The following is a 23,391-nucleotide window of genomic DNA, read 5'->3' as shown; positions in this document are numbered from 1 at the left end:
CGGGACACGCTGCTCCTGTGTTACCTTAAATGACTCATGCAGGCGTCCTTTTTAAAAAAAAAAAAAAAAAAGTTTGTCGGTGAAAGGAGCGGGAGAGGCACCTGGAGCGCCCCCAGGGAAGCGAAAACGGAAAGGAACGGCCTGGTCGAGGCAACGGGGCTTCGCCAGGGACCACCCGAGAGCCGGCTGGCGCCGGGGGGTCCCTCGGACCAGGGCCACTGGGGCACAAATCCATTTCAAACACCCTTAAAGGACAAACTGGAGAAAGAGAGCCATCTGCTGGGAGCCGGGAGGGAAGGCAAAAAACAAGCCAAAATCATACAACCAAAACCCCGACTTGTTCCCAACTCAGCCTAAAACCACTTCTATGATCCGAACGGACGTAATTTTATGGTGCACAAGGGGCATAACGCAACACATTACGGTTCTTTCCTTGTTCCCAAGGGCGGGGCATGCAGGCTACAATGAAATACTCTTATTTTCTTCTCTCCTCCAGCAGAAACCATTGAGAGCAGAGGTGTTTATTAATCCAGGTGGTCATATATAGTCCGTCATGCCTTCTTAGTGAATAAATTTCAAAAGGCTGTCACTCTGTGGATAATACTGCTCAGACATGCTAAACTTCAGAAGGAAAATTCTGGCATCTTATCGAAGCAAGAACACACAAACAAGAACCCCTCTCTTCATTCCATTCCTTGCATTCCATGCTTAGAAACCCTCAATACCTGTTAGGGACTAAAAGTCAGCGTGTATTTGCATCTCCCCCCCCCCCCCCCGATTCGTGGGGAAACTTGATTTCCAGCGAAGGGAGACATGAGGTAAAAACAAAAACAAATCCTCCGCAGGTTGTCCTATACTTTCCAACAAAGCATCTCTTCCTGGTCATTTCTAAGCACAACTGATCTCTCCTCTTGAAACCTCGGCAGACTTTCACATTTAGGAAGTCTGATGAACTTCTACCTCAAAATGAAGACAAAACACAGTGGACAAGACCTTACCGCAGCCAGACCGCACCCGTTCCTCATGAGAAGCAGGACCAGGAGGGACGGAGGATGCGGGGTGTGCCGGGCCTGGCCCCCTCTCCGTGGGGCGGCTCCTCCCCGAGTGCGGGCTCCGTGCAGCTGGGCCGCCCGCTGCCCACAGGGGCCCAGCCTCCAACAGCAAACACTCCAACCCGCTCTGCTCACACACCCAGGCCCGAGGGAGCCCTCAGCCCACATGCCGCCCTGGGTCTGATAAACCACAACACCCACAAGGAGATTCTCAAACCACGAGATGCCCGAGGTGATCGCGAGACTGTCCGAACGACCCCGAAGCAGCCCCCCAGCTCCATGCTCACACACACTCCCAAACCCAGAAACCGGCTCCAGGAGATCTCCTGGGAACACTTCTGGGAGCAATCAAATCTCTAACTTTCACTGGCCCGTGCTGCTGGGCATTGTCTCCATTTTGTTGTAAACCAACAAAACCCTCAAAATTTTCAAAGATTTTAAAAGTAAGCTTCCTGGCTTTAGGACAGGAGTTGATGCATTTTTATTCGGAGTGAATGAGTACTCTGAAATTCCCCACAGGGTGGGAAGGCTGCACTTCCTTCCTCTCTGCATCCCTGCCGCGGCCTGGCACACGGGAGGGCTCTGGACCCGCCTGCTGAATTCGGGAAGGTGTGTCTCAGGGACACAGGAGCTGCTCTGCACCCTGGCTGGTTCCCCAGCAGAGGTAACTGGAAGGGGGGAGAGAGGAACGCAGAGGGAGATGAGGTGGGCGGGTAGTGCTCAAGAAATCAGTCAGCAGACGTGCGGACAAGAAGAGAGTCTCTGAGCTGTGCCCGAACACCAGGCAGCTTGGGAGGCCCCGGCCGGTGTGCTGCACTCGCTGCCCGTTGGTGGCTGGCGGTGGGTATGGAGGCGGCCAGCACTCGTGTGGAGCGCCGGCGGGATTCTACTCTCTCAGGCCCACGCTAACCGGGAACACCCGCTCTGGGGCTGGGGACATCGAACTCAGTACATCATGAGCCACCTCCTTGGTAGGAACTTCGTGGGTGACATGCTACCATCTGCTGCACTGTGCTCCCTGAGAGGACACACACCGAGTTAGCTCTGCACACTGACCGGAATCGGGCGCTCTATGGGGGCTTGCACAGCAAGGGACGAGACAACCTTTGTTGTCTCAATTGACACATTGGATGGGAACAGAGCAGATGCCTGAAGACACCCGCACTCAGTATCGTCAACAAGTACTGCCACTGCTTCTTGAAACCCCTCTCACAGAAAAGACAGGGTGAGAAAACCCACACTCGCTTGGGGCAAGAAAAAATGAAAACCGCTACCCACCTCCTAAAGTCTACAGACGTCATGCGCACTGCACAAGCACGTGGCCCTGTTTCTCCGCAAAGCCGTGGAGCCCACTGTGCCCAAACCAGCTCCCGAGAACCGAGGGGCCCGGTCGCCTTACCTACAACGGTACCAACACGCTCCACCAACCACACACACCACTTCATCGCTTCTCCTCCCTTTCAGAGCCGAACAACGTTGCCAACAGAAAGGATCTCTAAGTGACACCTGCATTCTGAACGACGCAGAGCAGTGCCGGCCTGCAGGTGCAGCTGCATTTGCCATGCCACGCATGGAGACCCAGGACGCTATCAGTACTATTTCCTCTCTGCCAAGTTATCTTAAGGGTAAAAAAAATAAATAAAAAAAAAAAAAGTTCAAGACTTTACAGCGGGGAGATCCAACAGAACTTTCCATGATGATGAAAACAGCCATAATCTGGGCTGTCCAGGGTGGCAGCCACTAGCCCCAGAGGGTGCAGCTGAGCAACGGGTTTTATTTCATGCTCATTAACTTACATCGCTATGGCCACGTGGGACTGGTAGCTACTGTATCAGACGGTACTGACGTGCAGGGCCAGCGAATTCTTTGCTAGGGGGCCGTGCTGGGCACTGCAGGGTACTGAGCGGCACCCCTGGCCTCCACCCACTAGATGCCAGGAGCCGAGGAGCGAGCCCCACGCCCAGCAGCTGAGACGCCCAGAACGTCTGCAGACACTGCCCAGTGTCCCCCTGGGGGCCGAAATGCCCCCCCCCTCCGCCACCCCGCCGACCCCGGCTGAGAACCAATGCTCTAGAGAAGGAGAAGAAAATCCCCCCCCTTCTATTTCTCAGTTCTTGACTGGTCTCTGCCTGACAGCATTCACCAATGCCTCAATGCGCACAACAGACAATTCCATGCCGATAATTCTGAGAACAGCACCACGGAACGTGATCAAGTTTTCCTCTGCTTTAATAATAGATATATTACCACCTCAGCCTTTTCATATAAAAAGAACTAGAGGGCTTCCCTGGTGGCGCAGTGGTTGAGAATCTGCCTGCCAATGCAGGGGACACGGGTTCGAGCCCTGGTCTGGGAAGATCCCACATGCCGCGGAGTAACTGGGCCCGTGAGCCACAACTACTGAGCCTGCGCGTCTGGAGCCTGTGCTCCGCAACAAGAGAGGCCGCGACAGTGAGAGGCCCGTGCACCGCGATGAAGAGTGGCCCCCACTTGCCACAACTGGAGAAAGCCCTTGCACAGAAACGAAGACCCAACACAGCCAAAAATAAAAATAAATAAATAAAGAACTAGAAAAAATGGAATGTGGAAACACTGGACATTATGAAAAACACCAATTTTGCTTGAAGGTCTCATGCTTAGGTTAAACTTGATTCTGATTACAAACAGAACTCAGCTGGGAAAACCAGCCCCGGTGTGCAGAAGCCTGTAGGTAATGCAGGTATCAACCTGCTGGGCTTGGAAGAACAGGACAGGGGACGGTCTACTCCCTCCTTTACCACCCCCCCACCCCCTGTGGGGCAGGAAAGCCCCCAGCAAGTTAAAAATCCAGCTGACCACTGGAGTGGTGGGTTCTCCCCCATGTCAGTCCCCAGGACCAACTTAAAATCCAGGATGGGGGGCGGGAGCAAGGCGGCAGTGGTTCACCACCCAGGAAAGGAGCACTGAAAGCCTCCCACGGTGGAAGGGAGCCGGGAAAGGGGAAGAAGGCCTCAGGCCGCCGCCGTCCAGAGACAGTACCTGGTGGAATTATCATCCTGGATGAGCAGCGGGGGTTTGTCCGTCAGCTTCTGGGGCGCGAACTGAGGCGACGGGGAGCGCGAGGTCTCCATGGCGGAGGTCTGCAGGGGCCGGAACTTGCAAGGGAGCGGCGCCTCCCGCCGGGGCCAGGCTGCGCGCTCGTCTACATGCTGCCCGGCCGGCTCCCCCGCGGCCCGTGGGCCATCTGCCGCGGGCCAGGCGGCGCTCAGCTTCTCCGCCGACGCGCCGGGGCTGCTGCGGGCGAGGGCCGGGCGGTCCGAGCACACCTCCGGGGCCAGGGGGCGGGGCCTGCCGGGCGCGCCCAGGTGAGCAGCCGCAGGTGCGCCCCCCAAGGGCCTGGGCTCACGCCTGGGCGGCGGCGGCCTCTGCGGGGCAGGCCTCCGGGAGAGCGGGGCGGCGCTCAGGGGCCAGGGGTCTTGCCCCCGGGCGTGCGGGGCGGCAGGCCGGTCCGCGGGCGCGCGCTCCTCCGGGTATCTGTAATCGCAAGGAAGGGTCCCCGCCCGGCCACGGCCCTCCGCGGGCACCTCGGGAGCTTCCTGGGCGCCAGGTGGTTCAGAGACCTGGGATGGCTGCTGGGGGTCCCGCGGCGCTCCTGGACTGTCTTCTGCACACTGGGCATCTGCCTGTCTAGGGGAGGAAGGAAGAAAAATGAGCCAACGGTTCCAATTCACATCTTCTCCCCAAACAGGACTACACCCACGTCTCCATAACCTCCTTCAGTCATGTTAAGGAATTAAATCCACATGTGTTTGCCTGCGCCTGTCCGCGCCGCAATTCCTAACACAAGGCATCAACGCCACACACACACTGGACATTAGCCGGTACACTGGCATGTCATACCACAGGACAGGAGGTACACACATTACAGACACACACATACATATACACAGAGACTGCAATTTGGGGGCAAAGTATAATTCACACAAACGTTTAAAAAAACAATGTGTGTAGAAATCCTCCAACTGTGATATTCAGAAGTATTTCCTTCATGTTGCAACAATATTTTCATGTGGCTTATTTCGGGAAATTGCCATATACAAAGGAACAGAACTTTCTAAGACGGGCAGCAAATAAATTGACAAAAACTTTAAAATCAGTAGTCTATTATTAAATATAAGAAAAACAAAGACTGTTTCTTTTGGAAGCTGCAGTGAGACACTGATCTTTCCATACTCATCCATTTCCACATCCGTATCCATTTCTATCTTTCCCTGAAATGTACTTATATGCGCGCATGCCCGTGCGCGCGCGCAAACACACACACACACACCCCTGAAAAACACATGCAGGCATGCTTCACATGCACGTATAGCTAGCTGTGCCGAAGCTGGAGCTCGTGGGCGTTATAGTAACCATCAAACTCTCAACAAATCAGCCGGCCGTGCCTTTGCTGCTTTCGCTGACACACTTCCTTCCGACCTGACTGAATAATAAAATGAGCCTCTGATTGACCCTTCCATTCATAGGCAGAGCTGTTCTCCGTTAAGACACACTCAGAGCTGTTAAAGGAGACCCTAAGGAGGGCAGCAATCAGAGACCCGGCAGATAGAGCACAAGTGCCAGTAAGAGATGTAACCTACTGCCTAACAAATGGGATAGAAGACCTCCTCCCCACACACCCCGGCAACCCCTTGGGGCCCTGGAGGTGTGTCCTCCCGGGACATGATACCAGGCCTGGGCATTACAGATGTCCCAACCCCATCCAGGCAGCTGCACTCAGACTCAACTGCTCGTTGCACGTCTCTCTTGCTATGTCCTCAGGAGAAAGGTCCCTTCCAGGTTCAATGGCTGGTCGAGAGTAGACCATGGACCACCCCCAACTCCCCTCCCTTCCCCCATCAGCCAGCTGGGGCCACACTCCCCACTGGCACTACCTCAAGCCCAGAGACAGCAGCTGGAAGGGCTCAGCATCTGGAAGAGGACAGAAGAGAGCCAGACATGCTGGGACCCCAAAAGGGGGCAGGTTTGTTCTCTGCTTCCAAATTAAGACAATATTAACCCAGCTCGGGGAAGTTAGGTGTTGTTTATTTTTATTTTTTTAATCTGTATTAGGCACACATTGATAAAAGAAATGCTAACTTATTGAGGTCTGGGGAAGTCATTCCGGCTTATACATGAGTTAACTTGAATTCTATGCTAACTTAAACAGCCTGTTTGTGGCCTAGCAAACATACACTGTACATTTGCATTAGTTATTAAAGAAAAGGGCTCACTGACCACAAGTAAAGAATGTCCATGTTAAAAATAAAGATTAAATGCCTCCGTTCCTGGAACGCCAATGCTGGCGCTCCTTCAGTGCTAAGACTCCCTTCCCAGGTGCCAAGGCCACGCTGACTCGCTGGGTACGTGCTGGTCTGTTTTGAAACTCTGAAGCAATGTATTCCTGACTTGTTTAACGTTCTTTGTTTTGACAAGACATAAAGCTGTGCCGAACACCATGCTTCTTGGCAGCAGTTCCTCAGAGTAATCTGGGAAGCAGGCTTCTCTGGGCTGTAGTCCTCAGTTTGGCTCAGATAAACCTCTTTTCTATTCCTGTTATAGATTGTTGATTGATTATTTTCGTGGACAACATTAAACTAGAAGTTATCAAAATAACCCAAACAATGCAATGGAAGGTTTAGAGAACAATACACAGCAGCTGTCAGGTTACAACAGACAGAATGGCATTTAGATGTCATCAAGTGGACAACAGCGGGAGAAGTATGACTCACAGCTCAGAGGCCCTGTCGCCCACGACTTCACCTGGCCTGCCGTGGAAACGCAAACCTCGCGCCTCCCTTCCATTGAAGCCACACTGCCTCTAAAGACAGTAAAACCTAATTCATGACAATTCATGAACGCCTCCCCAGTCTTTCACTTCAAAGAGTTGAGGAACACTTGAACGTTTTTTTCTTACTATAAAACTCTTGAACTCTAGCATCCACAGACGCACACAAAAGCACCTGGTACCTATTATTTAATAAATAGCCACCACCTCATTAAAACGGAGAATTGAATCAGCTACAATTTATTGCTAAAATCTAAGCGACTTTGGCCATCTGGGTTCATATTTAATATGTTAATTTAAAAAGAGCTCTAGGGACTTCCCTGGTGGCGCAGTGGTTAAGAATCCGCCTGCCAGATGACATGATACTATACATAGAGAATCCTAAAGATGCTACCAGAAAACTCCTAGAGCTAATCAATGAATTTGGTAAAGTAGCAGGATACAAAATTAATGCACAGAAATCTCTTGCATTTCTATACACTAATGACGAAAAATCTGAAAGTGAAATTAAGAAAACACTCCCGTTTACCATTGCAACAAAAAGAATAAAATATCTAGGAATAAACCTACCTAAGGAGACAAAAGACCTGTATGCAGAAAATTATAAGACACTGATGAAAGAAATTAAAGATGATACAAAGAGATGGAGAGATATACCATGTTCCTGGATTGGAAGAATCAACATTGTGAAAATGACTCTATTACCCAAAGCAATCTACAGATTCAATGCAATCCCTATCAAACTACCACTGGCATTTTTCACAGAACTAGAACAAAAAATTTCACAATTTGTATGGAGACACAAAAGACCCCGAATAGCCAAAGCAATCTTGAGAACAAAAAATGGAGCTGGGGGAATCAGGCTCCCTGACTTCAGACTATATTACAAAGCTTCAGTAATCAAGACAGTTTGGTACTGGCACAAAAACAGAAATATAGATCAATGGAACAGGATAGAAAGCCCAGAGATAAACCCACACACATATGGTCACCTTATCTTTGATAAAGGAGGCAAGCATATACAGTGGAGAAAAGACAGCCTCTTCAATAAGTGGTGCTGGGAAAATTGGACAGGTACATGTAAAAGTATGAAATTAGAACACTCCCTGACACCATGCACAAAAATAAACTCAAAATGGATTAAAGACCTAAGTGTAAGGGCAGACACTATCAAACTCTTAGAGGAAAACATAGGCAGAACACTCTATGACATACATCACAGCAAGATTCTTTTTGACCCAGCTCCCAGAGAAATGGAAATAAGAACACAAATAAACAAATGGGACCTAATGAAACTTAAAAGCTTTTGCACAGCAAAGGAAACCATGAACAAGACCAAAAGACAACCATCAGAATGGGAGAAAATATTTGCAAATGAAGCAACTGACAAAGGATTAATCTCCAAGATTTACAAGCAGCCCATGCAGCTCAATAACAAAAAAACGAACAACCCAATCCAAAAATGGGCAGAAGACCTAAATAGACATTTCTCCAAAGAAGATATACAGATGGCCTACAGACACATGAAAGAATGCTCAACATCATTAATCATTAGAGAAATGCAAATCAAAACTACAATGAGATATCATCTCACGCCGGTCAGAATGGCCATCATCAAAAATTCTAGAAACAAAAAATGCTGGAGAGGGTGTGGAGGAAAGGGAACCCTCTTGCACTGTTGGTGGGAATGTAAATTGATACGGCCACTATGGAGAACAGTATGGAGGGTCCTTAAAAAACTACAAATAGAACTACCATACGACCCAGCAATCCCACTACTGGGCATATACCCTGAGAAAACCATAGGTCAAAAAGAGTCATGTACCAAAATGTTCATTGCAGCTCTATTTACAATAGCCAGGACATGGAAGCAACCTAAATGTCCATTGACAGATGAATGGATAAAGAAGATGTGGCACATATATACAATGGAATATTAGCCATAAAAAGAAATGAAATGGAGGTATTTGTAATGAGGTGGATGGAGTTAGAGTCTGTCATACAGAGTGAAGTAAGTCAGAAAGAGAAAAACAAATACAGTATGCTAACACATATATACGGAATCTAAGGAAAAAAAAAAAAAAAAGGCCATGAAGAAACTAGTGGCAAGATGGGAATAAAGACACAGACCTACTAGAGAATGAACTTGAGGATATGGGGAGGGGGTGGGGTGAGATGTGACAGGGTAAGAGAGTGTCATGGACATATATACACTACCAAATGTAAAATAGATAGCTAGTGGGAAGCAGCCGCATAGCACAGGGAGATCAGCTCGGTGCTTTGTGACCACCTAGAGGGGTGGGATGGGGAGGGTGGGAGATGCAAGAGGGAAGAGAAATGGGAACATATTGTATATGTATAACTGATTCACTTTGTTATAAAGCAGAAGCTAACACACCATTGTAAGGCAATTATACTTCAATAAAGATGTTTAAAAAAAAAAAAAAAAAAGAATCCGCCTGCCAATGCAGGGGACACGGGTTGGAGCTCTGGTCTGGGAAGATCCCACATGCCCCGGAGCAGCTAAGCCCCTGTGCCACAACTACTGAAGCCCACGTGGCTAGAGCCCGTGCTCCACAACAAGAGAAGCCACGGCAATGAGAAGCCCGCGCACCGCAACGAAGAGTAGCCCCCCCCCACCTCGCCACAACTAGAGACAGGCTGCGTGCAGCAACAAAGACACGATGCAGCCAAAAGTAAATTAAAAAAATAAAAATAAAAGGAGACCTATTTGCAAAGTGCCTCAGACAGGACACGCTAAGATCTACCCAGAGAAGGTAGAGGTCACACGTGTAGGTCGACAGTGACTCAGAGCAAAAGACCTTCTGTCATCAGCAGGTGCCCCGGGCTCCTTCCTCTTACTAGCGCGGCAGCCTTCGCAGGACCCGAGGGCACTCTCTAAGTGAGTGCTGCCTGGTCACTTCTCATTCGAGAAGCACAGTTAGTTAGTCCCCTGAGGTCCACCCCACATTTAACTTCAGAGCTACATCAGCATGGCAATTTCTGGGCCAAGTTTGTCCTCCACCCCTGATCTTTTCTTGACTTCCTCCCGAACTTGCAAAGTGAAAGCCATAAAAGCACTAACTGGTTCTTACTGTCCCAGCTGGTAAGAATTCAGGAAATCCAGCTCACAAAGAAAAAAGGACTAAAGATGGGAACTTGGGGTTCTACTGGGGTCATATTCCAATCTGTGTTTCTAATAGGTTCCAAGTGACTAGTTTGTACTTAATATGGATAATGTGTGTTTACGTATCACGTGTTTACGTATCATGTGTGTCGCATGTGTGTCTGTGTGGTACCTGTGTATCTGTGTCTATGTATGTATATCCCCTTCTATTGTATTTTCACGGATAGTCAATGGTGATAGCAAGATCCAGAGGTAAACAGCCAGAAAGTACAATGAGTTAAGGACTTCGCGCGGGCGAGTAAGCAGCTAATATCTCCCTGCACACAGTCCTGGGTGGACCCAGGAACAGGGAGTCAGCTGCGCAAAGAACTGCAAAGGCAGGCGCGACGTACGGGTTGGGTTGCTCGTTCTCCTGTGGAACACGCTCAGGACCTGTTACCAAGGAGAGAGCAACTCCCAGGGCAGGGAGGACAAGCCGGCAGGTTCTCAGCAGCGGAGGATGCCAGGGACCCGCAGCCCCCTCCGGGGCTGGAGCCCAGCAGGCCGACCGGACGCTGCGAAGGACACAGGGAGGTGAAAGGTCTGCGACAGGACCGCAGAGGGAAACAGAGCTAATCGGAAGGGGGAAAAGCGGAGGAAAGGCCATGTTCAGCACTGCCCGGGAGTGCAAACACCCTGCGAGAGGGCACAAACCACTGTTGACAGCCCCAAAAAATCTAATCAAAAAAAAAATTATACGTTATGTGTCAAATGATCTTGAAATCCCGTCAACACTGCTCTGATTCACATCTCCATTTCTGATCGTGGTGTGGAGACAGCCAGCCCTGTGTCTAAGCACAGGCTGCATCCCTGAGAGGTGGCGGCTCTATTCCCAGATGCCATCTGTTCCTGACGAGCCCGTGACGTCACTGGGCCCCTCGTGTCCTCGGGTCCCGGTGTCCTGCTCCCTGCCGCCCCGTCTTCTGCACAGCTGCCTTGCTGTCACACAGGCCCGCGGCTCCGCCAGCCCTGCGGTCTCCCGGCCTCCGGGCAGCCCCTAGCACAGGGCTGGGCACTCTCTCTGATGACTGTACCGTTCACCAGTCTCCACTCTCAGCCTGGGGCTGTGAGCACCTCGACGGAGACAGGGAGCCACGTTTTCTTCTTCAGGGCCTCGCGGGCCATCGTTAGCGACGTGCACTAGGTCACACCACGACCTGGACGTCTGTTACACGCACAAATGCATTCGTAGCTTCCGGTCCCCGGGCAGAAAGGTAAGGAGGGAAGCTGCATTTTTTCGGAGATGCAGGCAGTAGGGTTCACATGAGCTTGCATATGAACATTCCCAACATAAGCAAATGTTTTTGGATCTCTCTGGGATCACTAATTTAGCACACCTCTGTAAACAGGGTGAGCAATTATCTTCACCAAAGAAGAGAGGAAAATTCCAACTCTTTGGACAACTTAGCTCACACAGGCTGCTCCCTTCCCAAGTGCTTCTGGAATCAATGATCAGAAGAAGACACACGGCCAAGTGTGACTTGTGCCCACAGCTGTGGCTGGAGGCTGTTACCCCCAACGTGCTCTGGGGCCCGAGGCGGCTGGAGAGAACTAGGCCACGCCCGACTGGGGCTCCCTCGGGCACCCACTTGCAGGCGCAGAATCACTTACTAGCTATGTGCCGTCGGGCAAGTGTCTGTGCCCCACGGAGGTTCATTCCCTCACCTCCCCGGGCGAACCACAGGCCACGTGGGGTCGCTGGGGGCGGGGGCAGAGGCAGACAAAGCCCCCGGCGTGGAAGGATCGGAGTGGGACTTCCTACCAGCCGGATGCTGCACCTGGCGCCCACCAGGAAGGGGCCGGCGTGCGGCCGCGCAGACCCCAAAGCAGATCCCCGCGATACCGACACCCTGTGTACCTTCTCCCCACATCACGGCACAGCACGGGCCCCCGAGCGGGGAAGGGCATCCCAGCGGCAGCCCCCCACCCACCCCGGGGCATCTGTGGGTACGAAGGGCACCACCAGAACTCCGTGCAGTGGAACCGCCTCATTGCAACAACAGAGAGAGGGGGAGACAGAGCGAGCTTCCAGCGGATACCACCACTTAGGCCGTACACACAGCCGGCACACCGCCGAGGTCAGCCAGGGACTGGGCAGCCGGGTGCTCCGAGAAGCGTACTTGAGAACGTCCTGCAGAGCCAGGGTCCGGGGCCTGCGCTGTCCGCGGAGTGAAACTGCCTGACAGCTGGTGAGACCCGAGGGGCTGCCTTCCAACAGAGACACGCTTCCACCAACGACTTCACTCACAGTCCGAGGTTCCTAGAAACCGCGCGTCTGTTGGTTGCGGGTGTGAATCACGGTGATTTTGTGAAGTGTCGAACTGTTTGTTAACGATCAGGGACACTGGCGTGTTGGGATGTGTCGGACATCGCCACTCAGGTTTGTCTGAAGCCGGAGGACCACCAGGCCTTAGCACAGGGCCAGGGGGCTGGGGGGACACGGGACACCCAAACCATTGCATGTGCAGGTCTCCTGAAGGAGCCGCTGGTGTCGCCAGGGATCTTCCTGTCCCCCAAGGAATCCCCAGCAGCCACCCATCGCCCTGGGGAACTGCAGGCTCTTCTGTCTACACAGCACCCCATACAAGCCAAATGAGGTGGGCAAAGGAGATGGGGGCAAGACGTGGGAACCCAAGAGAGGCCATCAACCAGCTGACCAACCAATCCATCCATCAATGGACAGAAACACATGAGAGTCACTTCAAACAGCATGGATGCCCTGGAACGACGGCATTACCACTCTCTCCCGGGAAACACCAGTTTTCCTTGGGATTTCCCACATGGGGAGCCCCCAAAGGGCACGGGCTGTCCGACTGTCCTTCTCTCTCAGTTTCCAGGCACACAAACAACACTGACCAAATGAACGCACAGATATGCTAGTGAGGATGGAGGAGAGGGCCGTGCCCACTAGTTCACCTCCCAGTGTGTATCCTGTAGGACCACCTTCCGGGAGGACAGTAGCCTGAATCATCCTTCACGTACTCATTTTTTTTTCTTTTTTTTTGGCTGCACCGCGCAGCTTGCAGGATCTTAGTTCCCCGACCAGGGACTGAACGCCGGCCCTCGGCAGTGAGAGCACGGAGTCCTAACCACTGGACCCCCGGGGAATTCCCCAGTCATTTCTTTACTGCAACCTCTCCGGGGACGCTTCCTCTGCACCAGCCCCCAAACAGGCTCTCCCGTCCGTGATTCTAATGCCATGCGGGGAAAGCAATTACTTTACAAAATCAGATGAAATGTTATTCCTTCCGTGTCTTAACAGATGGATTAAAAAGGTTTGCTGCTTCCTTTGGGTTTTATTTTTGCTTGCAGGAACTTGGATGGTAAGAGGAATGAACTCGAATTAGAGAGACTGATGTCATTTGTGGTTAAGTGGGGAAGAACAGATGAAAAGACGCCACTCACAGATGATCCAAAACCAAATATGTAAAGGCACTGATTTCCTGAGGGGCTGGTGTCCAGTAACAGAGAACACCTGGATTCAGAGATTATCATCTGGGACAGCCCCTCAAGTATCCAACGCTACGTTTTCAGAACATGTTTCAAGAATCCATTCCAAGCCTTTCTTACTTCTGTCGCTAGAGACCTTCATTCTTGGTCCCAAGATGTGACCCTTGGAAGTTTTGTTTTTGTTTTGACAGAAATCAGGCAAATCCCCTCTGCCTATCAAAGCTCCAGACCAGTTTCTGTTGCAAAATTATTTTTCAGAAGAACAGAATCATAGCACCATAGACTAACGGAATAAAAATGCTATTTTCATGTGCTTTTTAAGCCAAGTTTTCTTCTGGCTTTCTCTTACTTGCTTTGCTAAAAACATACATTACACACAGTCTTTTGGGCAAGCCTGACACCGATCTGAAATTTTCTTACAACTGGCCAAACTGACTGGATTAAGATTTCTGGAGAGGCGGGGCTGGCCATCAACAACGCTGGGCCACCTGTCATAGGTGACAATTTGCGTGTGTGCTGTAAGTTGACTAGGCGATCAGGCAGGACATGATCTGCCTTGTGAAGCTGGAGGACAGAAGAGGGTCCTCAGGGATCCACAGTGACCTCACATTCCCAGTGCGGATCTGCTACCTCTTCAGATGGGCGCTCAGATCCCTCGGCTCAGCTGCACACAAAGGCAGCCAAGCCGGTCCCACACACTCAGCACGGGTCAACCAGCAGCTGACCAGAAGACACCTGAAGCACGGAACAAAACGCAAACCACAGGCAGAAGAGACACTCAAAAGAAGCTCCATCTGCCTTTGACCCTACAGCCCCTGCTGCGTCCCTAGGAAACTACTGTATCCTGTTTGATAGTAGACCAGGCTGTCTAGAGAGCTAAGTGGATACATTAAAAAGTATCCCAAACCCACAGAAAAGAACAGAGGCAACTGTAACAAACATCAGAGGCTTTACTACCCTCCCAGGAATAAAGTTACCCTTTCCCTACTTGTTTCCAAAGTTTCCAAAAAGAAAAAAAATAGAATGCTGCAGATACACAACCCCTTGCCCTTCCCTCCCACCCAGAACCACCCCTGCCCTTACTGCGGAGAGCCAGGCAACATTTTTACTTTTATTTTTTGGTTTTAAAGCAAGCTATCTATCTATCTATCTATCTGTCTATCTGTCTGTCTGTCTGTCTGTCTATTCATGGCTGCATTGGGTCTTCGTTGCCGCATGTGGGCTTTCTTGAGTTGCAGTGAGCGGCGGCTACTCTTCGTTGCGGTGCACGGACTTCTCATTGCAGTGGCTTCTCTTGTGGCGTAGCACGGGCTCTAGGCACACGGGCTTCAGTAGTTGTGGCACGTGGGCTCAACAGTTGTGGCTCTTGGGCTCTAGAGCACAGGCTCAGTAGTTGTGGCCCACGGGCTTCATGTCTCCGCGGCATGTGGGATCTTCCCGGACCAGGGATCGAACCCATGTCCCCTGCATTGGCAGGCAGATTCTAAACCACTGTGCCACCAGGGAAGTCCTAAAGCTTTTTAAGTACGAAAATTTCCACTGAATATGTGAGAGAGGATATGCAGTCAATTCCCAAGTATCCGACAATTGTTTTATATTCATAGCCAATCTTATTTCTTCAAACACCACCCCCCCTCCAATTCTTGTCGAGACTATTCTGAAGAATGTAGACACACGAATCTAAGCTCTCCTCAAACTTACTCCATCAGAAAGCCAGGCCTGGGCAGATGGAGGTAGGGACCGGGGAGGAAATGCTTGCCTGCAAATCTGTGTCTGAGAGAACACCTCCCGGGCAATCTGGATGTCACAACCAGTGTTAGGAAGCTCTACTTTATGGGACCTCCCTTCCCAAATTCCTTCTCTCTCACTTTTCTATCCACTTTGGGTATTAAAAGCTACTCCTGAAGTTTTCATCCTTGGCGTGGCATGTCTCTCCCCAACTAGATCATCATCATCTGAAAAAAAAAAACAAAAACGATGAGATACCCCTTGGTACCAAGCCTGCAGGGACCAACCCACAGTTGTCCACCAGGACAGGCTTCCCGAACCCTGGCCCAGGGGATTGGGCGCTTGGGCTGTAGTTTGCTGAGCCCTGGTCTAGAAATCAAGGAAGACAGTAATTTTTGCAAAATGCAAACTTATGTAAGTGCTCATTTTGATAAGCACTCTGCAGGCTATGACAAGAATGCTAGGGAAGGGATTTCATTTACATGGGGGAGGATCTGGGGAGTTTTTTTAAAACAACGATTTTAATTACTTTTCTGTGCCCCCCCCCCTTTTTGAGCTGCTAGTAGGAGCAATGGTCCCTCGTGACCGTCCACCTGTGAACCAAGGGCACCTCCACAAACTGTCATTCAAAGTCGTGACAGTCCACAAAAAAGGGTGGGGGGAGGATTCTGTGGTGGTCCAGGGGTTAGGAATCTGCACGTTCACTGCCACGGCCCCAGGTTCAATTCCTAGTCGGGGAACTAAGATCCTGCAAGCTGCACAGAGCAGCCAAAAAAAACCCAAAAAAACAAAGTCATAAGAGTTAGAAGAAAAATCAGGTCTGGTCAGGTCTGGACAGTCACCGTGATAAATATTATTTTATTATGGCAGACATTTACCTTAGTAACAGTTTTAGGAACATCTAAGTTGTGTCATTTTTATTTAGCTTGTGTCATTTTTATTAAGTGTGATCTACAGTTGACGAAAACGTAAAAGCTAGAAATGTTAGGGCATAGGTAAACAAGCAACGTATGAATTTGGGTTCACCTTAATTCTTGTCCCTTACAGGTACACGCTCTTCTGAGCCACTTCACTGTTTTAAAAATGCACGTTTGAATTCCTAGACAGGTAGCTATGGATGTAGGCGGTTTTCACATTCCATAACATTTCCACTTCCATTTTTCTCCACAGCCCATCCCAATTTTATCAAGGTATCAATTACATACCATAAAATTCACTGATTCAAGGTGCACCGTTGGACGAGTTTGGGTAAATGTTCAGGGCTGTGCGTTCACCACCACAACCAAGCCTAAATACAATTCCACTGCCTAAGAAAGTTTCCTTTCGCTCTATGGCGGTCATTGCCTGAAATCCTTGTAAATTACTCAGCACTCTTGTCTGCAAAGATGGCCGACTGTCTGCAGCAGATGTGAAGGATTCAAACTGCAAGTGAAACCCTATTGCAGTTATAATGGGGAAACGCCCCATTTCAACACATTAGAGGGTGAATCCATGTACAACATGCACAAGTTACATTTTCTGAAAGCAAAGCCATCTCACGGGAACTTTTCCGGAACGTTCAAGTGTCCTGTGTGATAGATGACCGGTGACGGGCATGTCCCATCCTCCTCTCTCCTCTACTTCTTCAATTTTACAGACACGCACACATCTTAATTATAGTTAGCATGGAAGGCAGATATGCTTAATTCTCTCCCCCTAAAATTTCCCGCCCTCCCACCCAAATCAAGGCCAGCCTGCATGCTTTGATCTTCCAGGTTCCCTCCCGTCCACCCCAAACCACCTGCCACTCCCCAGTCACCCCCGTTCCTGCACATACACTTAGGACAAAGGCCCTTCCCTGCCCCACACAGTCGGGGCTCCCTTTTCTCCGCTTTGATTCACAGAGGCTGCCCCATGGACACCGTTCCTATTCTTTAAGGTCCAAATGAAGGGCAACCTTTTTTCGATCGAGCGTTTCCCCGGCCTATTGCCAAAGATAAGCCTTTCTTCTCGTGAACCCCCATAAGGATTTAATCTCTATGGGTTTGTCCCTAAACTGGACTTGACGTATCTGTATTATTTTAATTTAATATCACTTCTCTTGGCTAGACTGACAGCACCCCCTTCTGTCTCGTCTACCCTGTGTGTCCCGGGTCCTAACAGTGCCTGGCACAAAGCAGGTTTCAGCAAGGGCCCAGTGAGGTAACAGGAAGGGGGGGGGAGAAGAAGGGGGAGGAAAGCAGGGAGGGGGGAGGGAGAGAGAGAGGGAGGAGGGAGGAAGGGGGAGGGAGGGAGGAGGGAGGAAGGGGGTAGGGGGGGGAGGGAGGGAAGGAGGGAGGGAAGGTACAGGACTGGAAAGCAAAGCAGGCCGACTGATTCTCTTGGGCCTTCTGACTACCCTACATCACAGCCATTTACACTTATGTTATGGACTGAATGTTTGTGTCCCCTGAAAATTCATGTTAAATCTTAACCCCCAACATGATGGTATTACATGGCTGGGAAATGATTAGGTTGTAAGGGTGGAGCCCTCATGAGTGGCATTAGTGCCCGTATAAGAAGAGACACAAGAGACCTTGCTCCCCACCACGCCCCTGCTCTCCACCATGTGAGGACACAGCAAGACGACGGCTGTCTGCCCACCAGGAAAGGGGTCTCACCAGGAACTGAATTGGCCAGCACCTTGATCTTGGACTGTGAGAGATAAATGACCACTGCTGAAGTCACCTGGTCTGTGGTAATTTGTAATATATTATTTTCCATTACAGTAGAGGGTAAGCTCCTTCAAGGGAGGTTCTCTGTCTACCTGATACGACTCTGCAGGCTCCAGGGCACCTAACCACACGAATACGATCGTTAACCTGTAAGATAATGTACGATGTCACCCAAAGACCTGTCCACTGAGAATACAGTGCTTCTTCTGATCTGGAAACCAACCCACACCCTTAGGAGTCCAGCGTGTTGGAGCTGACAGGCCTGGGAGAGGACTCACGTTGCCCCCTCATCTTCCCTGAGAGGCGGGCAGCCCCGGCTCCATCTCCGCTTGTGACCATCACGCTGCCCCAGCTGCTACAGAAACGGGTCCAACGGGCAGATTCAATTATGGTGACTTGCTCATTAAGGGCAATTTGAACTAACTCGATTTTTCCATAAAACAATGACCATTACAAAAATATTAACTGATTATTGAGAAGCCCTTGGCTCTTTTGAATCTGTTTATAGTTCTACGACATCTATTTATCTTATTTCAACATACTTACACCCTCAATGATCAATTTTGAGGTGGCTTACCAGACAAAAACACAACAGGAGCATTAAAATGAACATAGAAACATCCCAACAAGAAATAATATCTTTTAAAAAAGTGGAAAGGCATAAGGGTAGAAAAGCACCACAAAGAGGCATGTCATTAGGGTATATGTGCCTCAAATGTGACCCTGAGGTTCCTGTCAACGAGAGCAAAAAGGGAGGGAGGGTGAGTGGGGGTTATTGGGAAAGAGGGCATGTCTCTATTCTCTGGGGGAGACAAATCTAGTACCAACCTCCACCTAGAGAGCTCCACACACCCGAGAAAGCACAGCATGCCCGCCTCACTGATGCCACGAGCCTAAGTGACCCGCCCGACCCCCTGAGCGAGAATTGCAATGCCCATCTTTCGACTCCTGCTTCCACGCTGCACCACCACATTAGACGCTCATCAAACCCGCAGGTTCTGCTCCCAAGCAGTTTTATCTTCTCTGCAAAGCACTGCAGAGTATTTCAGATGGCGGTCTACGCCTCACAGGGAATTCAGCCCACAGAGCCCCGGGTGGACACCCTTTCTGCAAACACTGAGCGGAGTGCACAGCCACCAGGAGCCAGCAGCCACCAGAATACAAACAGACTGCACAAAGCCGCCTGGCAAGGGTGATGATGTGACAGCTAAAAACACTCGTATGGTTTAAAAAAAATCTAACCACACCAGTCAGAATGGCCATCACGGCTCCCTGACTTCAGCCTATACTACAAAGCTACAGTAATCAAGACAGTATGGTACTGGCACAAAAAACAGAAACACAGATCAATGGAACAGGATAGAAAGCCCAGAGATAAACACACGCACCTATGGTCACCTAATCTATGACACAGGAGGCAAGAATATACAATGGAGAAAAGACAGCCTCTTCAGTAAGTGGTGCTGGGAAACTGGACAGCTACATGTAAAAGAATGAAATTAGAACACTCCCTAACACCATACACAAAAATAAACTCAAAATGGATTAAAGACTTAAATGTAAGGCCAGAGACTATAAAACTCTTAGAGGAAAACATAGGAAGAATACTCTTTGACAGAAATCACAGCAAGATCTTTTTTGACCCACCTCCTAGAGTAATGAAAATAAAAACAAAAGTAAACAAGTGGGACCTAATGAAACGTTAAAGCTTTTGCACAGCAAAGGAAACCAGAAACAAAACGAAAAGACAACCCACGGAATGGGTTTGCAAACAAAGTGACCAACAACCCACAGAAAATATCTGCAACCCACATAAAATCTTTGCAAACGAAGTGACCAACAAGGGAGGTATCACTACAATGAGGTATCACCTCACACCGGTCAGAATGGCCATCATCAAAAAATCTACAAACAATAAATGCTGGAGAGGTGTGGAGAAAAGGGAACCCTCTTGCACTGTTGGTGGGAATGCAAATTGATACAGCCGCTATGGAGAACAGTATGGAGGTTCCTTAAAAAACTAAAAACAGAGCTACCATACGATCCAGCAATCCCACTCCTGGGCATATATCTAGAGAAAACCATAATTCGAAAAGATACACGCACCCCAATGTTCACTGCCGCACTCTTTACAATAGCCAGGTCATGGAAGCAACCTAAATGCCCACTGACAGATGAATGGATAAAGAAGATGTGGTACATGTATACAATGGAATATTATTCAGCCATAAAAAGGAATGAAATTGGGTCATTTGTAGAGATGTGGATGGACCTAGAGACTGTCATACAGAGTGAAGTAAGTCAGAAAGAGAAAAACAAATATCATATATTAACGCATATATTTGGAACCTATAAAAATGGTATAGATGAACCCATTTGCAAAGCAGAAATCGGGACACAGAAGCAGAGAACAAATGTATGGACACCAAGGTGGGGAAGGGGAGGTGGGATCAATTGGGAGATTGGGATTGACATATATACAGTACTATGTATAAAATAGATAACTAATGAGAACCTGCTGTATAGCACAGGGAACTCTACTCAGTGCTCTGTGGTGACCTAAATGGGAAGGAAATACAAAAAAGAGGGGATATATGTACACATATAGCTGATTTACTTTGCTGTACAGCAGAAACTAACACAACATTGTAAAGCAACTATGCCCCAATTAAGGCGGAAAAAACCCCCAAACACTTGTACGGTTTGAAAAAAAAAAAAAATTAACCACATCAGTCAGAATGGCCGTCATCAAAAAGTCTACAAATAATAAATGCTGCAGAGGGTGTGGAGAAAAGGGAATCCTCCTACACTGTTGGTGGGAATGTAAGTTGGTGCAGCCACTACGGAGAACAGTGTGGAGGTTCCTTAAAAAATTAAAAATACAGCTACTGGGAATTCCCTGGTGGTCCAGTGGTTAGGATTCTGCGCTTCCACTGCAGGTGGCCCAGGTTCAATCCCTGGTCGGGGAACTAAGATCCTGCAAGCCATGCAGCATGGCCGAAACAAACAAACAAAAAACGAGCTACCATATGATCCAGCAATCCCACTCCTGGGCATATGTCCAGAAAAGAGGAAAACTCTAATTCGAAAAGACACATGCACCCCAGCGTTCACAGCAGCATTATTTACAATAGCCAAGGCATGGAAGCAACCTAAATGTCCATCGACAAATAAATGGATAAAGAAGATGTGGGGTATACATAAACACTGGAATATTATTCAGCCATAAATAAGAATGAAATATTGCCATTTGCAGCAACATGGATGGACCTAGAGATTATCATACTGAGTAAGTCAGACAGAGAAAGACAAATACCATATGATATCTCTTATATGTGGAATCTAAAAAATGATACAAATGAACTTACTTACAAAACAGAAACAGACTCACAGCCATAGAAAACAAACTGATGGTTGCCAAAGGGGAAAGGAGGGGAGGAATAAATTAGGAGTTTGGGATTAACATAAACACACTACTATAAATAAAACAGACAAACAACAAGGACCTACTGTATGTATAGCACAGGGAACTATATTCAATATCTTGTAATAACCTATAATGGAAAAGAATCTGAAAAAGAATACATATACATGTATAACTGAATCACTTTGCTGTACACCTAAAACAATGTAAATCAACTATACTTCAATAAAAAAAAAAAAAATTCTAACCGTAACCAACCATAAGTGTTTGAAAAGCACACAACACACCTCGGGCATCTATTTGCAACGTAAAGAACAATGATCAAGGAAGGCCCCACTGTCAGCAGGAAGACACAGAAGATGTGAACAGTAATGCACACAAGAAAAAATACAAACGGCTAGATAACAACACACAAAGAAGTTCAAGTTTACTGGTCACCGAGGAAATGCTGGTTAAAAATGAAATAGTTTTGCCTACCAAGTCACAGAATTTTAAAAATTTCTAACATGGACAAGTTCGGGAGAAGCAGGGCTGGCCTAGGCTGTTGGTGGTGGGCTATGAGAGGGACCCACCTTACGGAGGGCAACTTGGGGGTATTTTCCAAAAGACTGCCTGGCAATTCCATGTCTAGAATGTTCTCCTAAGGAAATGAGCGTGTAAGGGCACAAATATTTCACCACATATGTTCGCTGTGGTATCACTTCCCACTGTGAAAGACTAGGAACATCCCTACAAGCCCACGGTGTTCCTACTGGGCCGCCGTATCTTAGAAGGCCAGGCACCACATACGTACAAGGGGAGAACAAGCTGTTCATATACAGTACGTATCATGTGATCACATGAGTATCAATGAACATTTGTGCTGAAAAAGGACACAAAGTGGATACAGTGGTCTCTCTGGATGGTGAGGTTGAGGGCAATTTTTAATGTCTTCATTCTGCTTTCCGGAATTTCCATATGTTTTTAATAAAACTGTTCTACTTAGTAAAACAGATTTTTTAAAGAAGGAAATGTTATTAAAGACTATATACCACAGCCTAGAAGGCTGTAACCACAGATAAGTATAAATCCTAGCTCTCAAAAACATACATCAAGCTTATGAAATAAGGAGCCACTTTTTAATTCTGGGAAACTCTGTGGCAAAAGAGATTAAAACATACTTAGAATAGCATAGGATCTCCGTAAATTAAGAGAAAACCATCTGCTTTAAGCGTGTCCTTTTAGCACAATGCATGTGACCCAAAATTTCGAAAATACCATCTCAGAATATTGTATGATTGTTACTCAGCTGAACCATATTTAGAAATGATTATTTAGTCAATAGGCTTCAGATATTTATTGTACATGAAAATTTACTTTATTCCTATATAAAATGTCTGTAATACATATTTATGCGCGCATGTGTATATATACACATACTTGCATGTTCATGTGTATACATATACATGCAGGGGTATATACATATATCTGCAGGTGTTTGTGTATGTATACATGTTTAATACCTTCCTAGAATTTCTAGTTATTCTATTTTTAATGGCCTCCAAATATGTGTAAGCGCCCACTGGCTGGACTTCTTAACAAAGTCATTAAATAACACATGGTATGTAAGCCGTACCTGGGAGAACTTCGTCTGTTAGCAGCTGACTTCACCACAGAACACCTAAGTGGGTGTACTGTCAATGACACTGCCATTGCATCAGGAAACCCCTGCAGGCAGAAAAATCAAGTCTGCTGCAGAGCTCATTCTATTTATTTACATATGGATCTCAAAGATACTACACACGTGTGTGTATCTCATATATGTCTTCACTCACATGAATGTTGGTAGCAAATGAATACAACAATACAACCCACTGGCCTGGATGTGTCATTTAAGGGGAATCTGAGTCCCTGGCTTCTCTCCCCGAGAATCAAAAATGATGATGGCTGAAAGGGTCCTTAGAAATCATTTCATCCAAACTCCCTATTTCGTGGATGAAGAAACAGAAGGTCACGTCCACGCAGGCTTGGAACCTGGGTCCGCAGTTTCTCAGCCTGGTTAAGAGGTCTTTGTATTACACCACCGCCCCGGA

General features: G+C 48.4%; 1 protein-coding gene across 4 annotated transcripts in view; it reads right to left on the bottom strand.

Moving 5' to 3' along the window:
- LOC309653426 (protein Shroom2-like) overlaps positions 1-23,391 on the bottom strand; it is a 138,228-nt gene that overhangs the window by 11,933 nt on the left and 102,904 nt on the right. For all 4 annotated transcript variants that reach the window (XM_082448058.1, XM_082448056.1, XM_082448057.1 and 1 more), the window contains exon 6: positions 4,071-4,718. In XM_082448058.1, coding sequence (XP_082304184.1) covers positions 4,071-4,718 — 648 coding nt within the window. The remainder of the gene's footprint in view (positions 1-4,070; positions 4,719-23,391) is intronic.

This window comes from Balaenoptera physalus, assembly GCF_965194825.1.
Source record: "Balaenoptera physalus genome assembly, chromosome: Y".
Taxonomy (NCBI): Eukaryota; Metazoa; Chordata; class Mammalia; order Artiodactyla; family Balaenopteridae; genus Balaenoptera; species Balaenoptera physalus.
The sequence above is the reverse complement of the archived record's forward strand: the minus strand, read 5'-3'. Positions and strand labels throughout refer to the sequence as shown.